Source organism: Bison bison, unplaced genomic scaffold, assembly GCF_000754665.1.
Source record: "Bison bison bison isolate TAMUID 2011002044 unplaced genomic scaffold, Bison_UMD1.0 scf7180017864042, whole genome shotgun sequence".
In the NCBI taxonomy this organism is placed as follows: domain Eukaryota; kingdom Metazoa; phylum Chordata; class Mammalia; order Artiodactyla; family Bovidae; genus Bison; species Bison bison.
In genome coordinates, this window is record NW_011494614.1 from 2,098,959 (window position 1) to 2,105,889 (window position 6,931).

The window sequence follows — 6,931 nt, forward strand, 5'->3', positions numbered from 1 at the left end:
ATGTGTATGTATTTATTTATAAATTTTATTTTTTAGGTTCCTGAGTTTGGGGCTGTTATATACCAGAAAAGGTGAAATACTTGGCTAGGAGGGCTGGATGCAATAGTTTCTTTGGGGGCTTTTGCCTGTCACGGCCAATTCAACATTAAACTTTCAAGGCATTCAAATTAAATGACTACTGCCTGCACAATTTAGGATCTTTCTCAGCATCATTACTAGGCTTCAAATAAAGCAGACTGAGTGTTTGCTTGAGTATAAATCTAATATAATCCTCAGAAAAGCCAGGTGTGTTTCCTGTTTGAAATGGTGGTTATATGTTTCCAGGTACTATGCAGAGCATTGCTTGGGATGTGTAAATTGCCTTCTACTGAGGTTATCTTACTTAGCTGTCACCTTTCTCCCTAATCCCTGGCCACCTGATGTATTTTTTTAAGTGTCTCTTGTTTTTAACCACTGAAAATAAAATGAAAATGCCTAAAACTCTAGTATCCCTTTTATTAGTACTCTGACAGCAATATCCAGATTTGCCTTCAAATTTTCAGTTTTATATTTCCCTCAAACATGTTGATAATAGTTGTTTAGTTTTTATATGCCCGATACAGAATTCACCAAAATTTGTAAATTTGAAAACTGGAGAAAAAGCAGAAGCAGTTGTAAACCGAACATACAGTGCTTACATTTTCTTATTATTTAAATAAACAAATAAACATGGAAATAATGAGTGCTTCTCTGCTGTTTTGCTAGTGAAAGGAATAATTTCAACAGTAACCTTTTGAACATCTATTTGTGAAATGTGTTTTCCATAAAATGAATAATTAGTTTATGTCTCAACTTTTCAGGAAGTTCCTTACATGAACAGCTGACTTGGGGGTTTGACATTTTTCCTGAACTTTTGAATTATTAATCTTGGCCACGTGATATGCAAATGAGACTGCACTAACTATGGTCAGCAGCACAGCACTGGATCAGAAGCTGAATCAAGTTGCTGGCAAAAAATTTCTGTTGAGGGATCAAGCCTCCTGGCAAAATGGTAAGCTCTAATGCAATTCATGTTGTCCAGGTGTATAAAGTAATCTAGACCTCCCATTAGTTGGGGGTTTCTTTTCAAAGTGGTCTGTGAGCAATTAAGATTTTAAGCAGTGTTTAAATGAACTGTCTGAACTGTCATTTGTAAGTACACAAAGAACAGCAAAAGAAGCCAAAAGAAAGTCATAGCTGTTTCCTCTACATTTTTTTTTTGCCAAACTATATATCTTGTTTCAATTGCCAAATGTAAATCTAATTTATTAAAAGGGGTTTATTTATTTTATTTGCTAATTCTTGGTAACATATTTCAACAAAAAGAATAATTAGACTTATTTAGATAAATGTAAATACTTATAGAAAATTTAGAAAACTAAAGTTTCTAAATCAGATGAAACAATCTATAATGTATAATAATTGCATGCTCAGAAAATAATGTGTCAGAAGAAATTTTAAGGCATTCTAAAAATGAGATTTAGCATTTGTTTGTAAAAATTATATCCTTTAAGAATATTTATAGTTCACCAAGGGAAAGGAGAAAATTGTAGAAACTGTTGCTATTATAACTTCCAGAACTTTCAATAGTTGGTTAAGTATTTTTAAAGAGCTTCATAAACACACAATTTGAAACCATTCTATCAGCCTTTAATCCTTTGATTTCTGGTATAATTTCTGGAATATACAAAAATATATAAAAGATGAAGTAATTCATATTGAATGATTATATCTTTTCAGTGTAAATATTTTCATTCAAATTAGTGAAAAAGCAATTTGTTTATAAATATTTATATTGCTAAATAGTCTTGAAGTAGTTAAGAATTAAAATTTCATAAATGTTCTTTATCTTACTTTGATGTTATAAGAAAAACACTTTAAAAGCTAATAGACTATCAAACAGTTTTAAATTTGTGTCAAAAATGTACATTTTTTAAAAGCTGAATACAATTAAAGTAACACTTTGTTCCCAAATTAAAAATTAGAACTAGTGATCTACTTATGTAATTTGAATATTATTTATAGTTTAATACCTCTAACAAGTCTAGATATATTTTTATAAATATAGTTGAAGGTTTCACTTTAATTGCCAACATCTAATAAAAAAAAAACCTGTTAAAAATAATTCATCCAAATCAGCTATAACATATTTATCATGATTTCTATTTCTGAAATTTAAGAATTTAACCACTAAAAAGCAAAAAGAATATTCATTTTTCATGAGGGAAGTTCATCTTCAACAAGAATTTTGCTTAAAGGACTACGTTACTTCCATTTGTACTGTGATTACCACACTAAAGACATACTCATACAAATTGAAATCTAAAAATAGTGGGTCCAGTTGAGGTTATAGTGGTCAGAAAATGTTAGACAACCTTACCCTTACTTTCATGGCAGCCAAATGTTTATGCTACACATAAGCTGTTCCCATAAGTCAGTACATTTAAGCACTGACTAGGCAGAAAGAATTGTAATTAGAGAAAGAGGAAATTCAAAAATGAAACGAGTAAGCTTCTTGTCGTGATGAAACTTCCTACTGGTTTAATATTCATTTGGGTGCATGCACCAACATTTTGAAAGTTGCCTAGAAATGAACCTTGAAAAACTAATATTTACAACATGGGCAAAGAAATATTAGACTGTTAAAGTGTCTACAAAGAGAGGAAAAAGGACAACAAGGAGATCGCCATGTCACAGAAAGCAAGGAAGAGAGAACTTCCAGAATCACGGAATGGGAAGTCACTGGGAATAGAGTAAAAAATACTGTTGAAAAATTACCAGTGAGCTGAAAAATAAAGCCTGTATTTTGTAAATACCATTGAACTTCTACTGCATTTCTAGAAATGTTTAATATCACACATGCTGATTTGGAAGTAAAAATAGACAGTCCAAATAAACCAAAAGCAGAAAGGACAGAATAAAAATTATCTGGAATCTCATCAATAGGAATATTGTAGTATCTGTCCTGAACTTTCTGAGGTTTATTAACTTCATATGCAAATTTCAGTTTTTTAGCTAATTTAAATTTTTAAAATTGATCCTAGAAGATATATATTAAATTTTACCTTCTACAACTATATGTCTAAATCATAGATATCACTACTACTATTGCTAATTTTGAATATTAGTCATACTATATATAGGGCTTCCCTGGTGACTCAGATGGGAAAGACTGTGCCTGCAATGTGGGAAACCTGGGTTTGGTCCCCGGGTCAGAAAGATCCCTTGGAGAAGGGAATGGCAACCCACTCCAGTATTCTGGCCTGGATAATTTCATGGACAGAGGGACTGGAAGGCTACAGTCCATGGGATGGCAAAAGAGTCAGACACAACTTGGTGACTAATGTTTTCACTTTCATACTATATATATAACATCATCTTTTATGTGGAAATAGAACAAGGAGCTTAATTTGGTGGATTACCACTTATTAGACCTCAGAGGAAATATTTATAAAAGTGCTTTGTAAAAAGTCAAGTGTTTATGTTCCTCTTTCCACTAAGCGATTATTTATAGACCAGTACCAGGTATAGAAGAAAAACTGTATGTAAGATAAAGTTGTGAGAAATGCTAAGAAAAAACTAAGTATACAGTGGGCAGGGGCTAATTAGACTGGGGAGTCAGAATCTATCTTGGAGAACTGCACTTAAGCTGAAGTCTGAAAGAAGCGGAGATGTAAGACAGAGATGTGATGGAGTAAAGATCATATAAAAGGTCAGTGAAAAATCCAACAAACTGAACATTAGGAAAATTCTCTGTGCATGCAAACAACAGGAAGAAAGATGAGAAAGGAGGAGAATAATACTAGATGAGGTTGAAGTGGAGTCCAGGAGCCAGACCATGCAGGCATTGGAGTCTCACTAAAAATTATGGACTTATTCCTCAGACTGTGAAAATAATTCAAGCCTTTTGGTTGCAGAGAGAAATATGATCAGAATTTTGATTGCAGGTTTTAAATATTGTTTGGCTATCATGTTGAAAGTAGACTGAAAGGGGGCCAGGGAAGATGTGAGAAGACAATAGGAGAATATCAAATAGTCCCAGATGCTGGTGGCCTGAATTAGAATGGTGATGAAAGATATGAAGCAATAGTGATGAATTAGAGAAATATCCAGACATTGAAGTCAACAACACATGGTTGTTTATTCATTATTGGAGGTGAGCTACAGATGACTTCAAGGACATTGCTCAGATGTCTAAGGTGAACATTTCAGTAAATGGTGTGGCCATTTACTGAGTTAAGTGGAGGTACAGCAAGATTGAGAAGGAAGTTGGAGAACTTATTTAGGATTTCTAGAGACAGGTACCTCTGAGAGATCAATCTGTGGTAATAACTATAAACCACTAGCACTTATAAGACAGGGCTGGGCTGGGATGTACATTGATAGGTGGATATATGAATGGTCATTAAAGACAGAAAGTGGATTGGATCATCCAGGCATCTAGATTGTTGTTGTTCAGATGCTAACAATGGTTTGTGACCCCATGGACTGCAGCACACCAGGCTTTCGTGTCTTCATTATCTCCCAGAGTTTGCTCAAACTCATGTCTATGGTATTGACAATGCCATCGACACCATGGGCATGAAAAGAAGGGATATGATAAAGAAAGGAGTTTAGATAAAGAAGGGATTCAGTATTGATCCTCGAGGAAGTCAACATTTAATGCTTAGGCCTTGAAGGCTTAGACCACAAGAGAGTCTTCAAAACACAACCAGGGAGGGAAAGAAAGGAAAATTAGGAGATTTTCATGTCACAGAAGGCAAAAGAAGGGAGTTTTTCTATGAAAAATGGAGAAATATATCTGTATGAAGAGGCGTCAGATAAGATGACTGAAAAAATAAGCATTAGATGGAGTAATGTGGAGGCCATTTTGGTGGAGTGATGGATCAGAAGCCAAACTAAAGTAGATTGTAAAAGGAATACAGTGTCAGGATGTCAAACTAATTAGTGAAGACAGCTCCAATGTTGATCAATGTATGACAAGGAGAGAAACATGTGAAACCAGGGAGAGTTGTTTAATCTTATATATGCCTTGCTTTTAAGACAAGATGAGAGTATATAAGAGCCATTGGAAAGGATGAAGTTGAAATAGAGAGGCTGAAAAGATGATGAATAACATGTAGGAATCTTAAGAACTCAGTGATGAGTTTAATCTGAAGTAAGCCAAGAGAAATAGATATTTTCTGTTGTCACAGGAAGGAAGAAGGAGAGGATAGTAAGAGAGGCAGGAACCAGAGAGTGGACACCCAATGACCAGGTTCTTCTCAGGGATTCACAGGCAAAACCATCTGCTAATGATGAGTAGGACAGAGGTTTGAAAAAATTGGAAAGGTATGACAATGAGAAATATAGTAAATTGCTGGTAATGTGAGAGAACAGTAAACTCACATAACTTCAAATACAGAGTGAAACCAATCTGCTCAGTTCTTCAAATTAGCCTGCTCAATTTTACAGTGAAGGATCCACTGTGTGCGGTGCCGTGGGCTGCAGGGCAAATTCTGGCCCTGACATTTGGTGACCTGTGATTAGTAATTTAATTCTTCAACCCAGGTTTTTCTCATGTCTAGTGGGATAGAAGTGGAATTGAGTTAAATGGATTTTTCTGAAAATTAGAGATAATATTTGTGATGTGCTTGGCATATGTCAATAAATATGTTCTCTTGTTGCAAAATTAAAAGACAGGAGTTGTATTTTATAAACATAATACAATAAGCATAATCCTTTGTCAATATGGAAACAAAATCAAAGCCATTAAAATTGCAAGACTGAAGTTGTAAGAATCGCTATTTCCTCTTCTAGTCTATGGTTCAGTTAAACATAGCTCAGAGAATTTGTTGAACTACTGTGATTTGCTATGGACCACAGTCAATCCTGAAGACATAATTAATTTGACTTCTCACTTATTTCACTGCAGTTTTTCTTGGTCTCTTTGCTGTTTGTCAAGTCCTCTATGCATGTTTCCATCTCTGGACCTTTGCGTGTGCTTTTCCTTTTGTCTGACAATCTTTATCATTACGTGACATGCACTCATTTCTTTCTTAATTTTTCCCAAGAGAGGAAAAGTCATTTGAGATGGGGAATGTTATTTTACTCAAAACTGTCATCCGTGTCTAGCATATAGTTCAAAGGATCTCAATCAGATCAGATCAGTTGCTCAGTCCTGTTCGACTCTTTGCAACCCCATGAACTGCAGCACGCCAGGTCTCCCTGTCCATCACCAACTCCCGGAGTTCACTCAAACTCACATCCATTGAGTCAGTGATGCCATCCAGCCATATCATCCTCTGTCATCCCCTTCTTCTCTTGCCCCCAATCCTTCTCAGCATCAGAGTCTTTTCCAATGAGTCAACCCTTCGCATAAGGTGGCCAAAGTACTGGAGTTTCAGCTTTAGCATCATTCCTTCCAAAGAAATCCCAGGGCTGATCTCCTTCAGAATGGACTGGTTGGATCTCCTTGCAGTCCAAGGGACTCTCAAGAGTCTTCTCCAACACCACAGCTCAAAAGCATCAATTCTTCGGCACTCAGCCTTCTTCACAGTCCAACTCTCACATCCATACATGACCACAGGAAAAACTATAGCCTTGACTAGACGAACCTTTGTTGGCAAAGTAATGTCTCTGCCTTTTGAATATGCTATCTAGGTTGGTCATAACTTTCCTTCCAAGGAGTAAGCATCTTTTAATTTCATGGCTGCAGTCACCATCTGTAGTGATTTTGGAGCCCAGAAAAATAAAGTCTGACACTGTTTCCACTGTTTCCCCATCTATTTCCCATGAAGTGAAGAGACCCGATGCCATGATCTTTGTTTTCTGAATGTTGAGCTTTAAGCCAACTTTTTCACTCTCCACTTTCACTTTCATCAAGAGGCTTTGAGTTCCTCTTCACTTTCTGCCATAAGGGTGGTGTCATCTG

General features: G+C 35.6%; 1 protein-coding gene across 2 annotated transcripts in view; it reads left to right on the forward strand.

Annotated features, from left to right (window-relative positions):
- The first annotated feature begins 940 nt into the window (after nt 1-940).
- Nucleotides 941-6,931, forward strand: part of SUCNR1 (succinate receptor 1) — an 8,405-nt gene continuing 2,414 nt past the window's right edge. For both annotated transcript variants that reach the window (XM_010835392.1, XM_010835393.1), the window contains exon 1: nt 941-1,030. In XM_010835392.1, the coding sequence (XP_010833694.1) occupies nt 1,028-1,030 (3 nt within the window). In that variant the 5' untranslated portion in view covers nt 941-1,027. The remainder of the gene's footprint in view (nt 1,031-6,931) is intronic.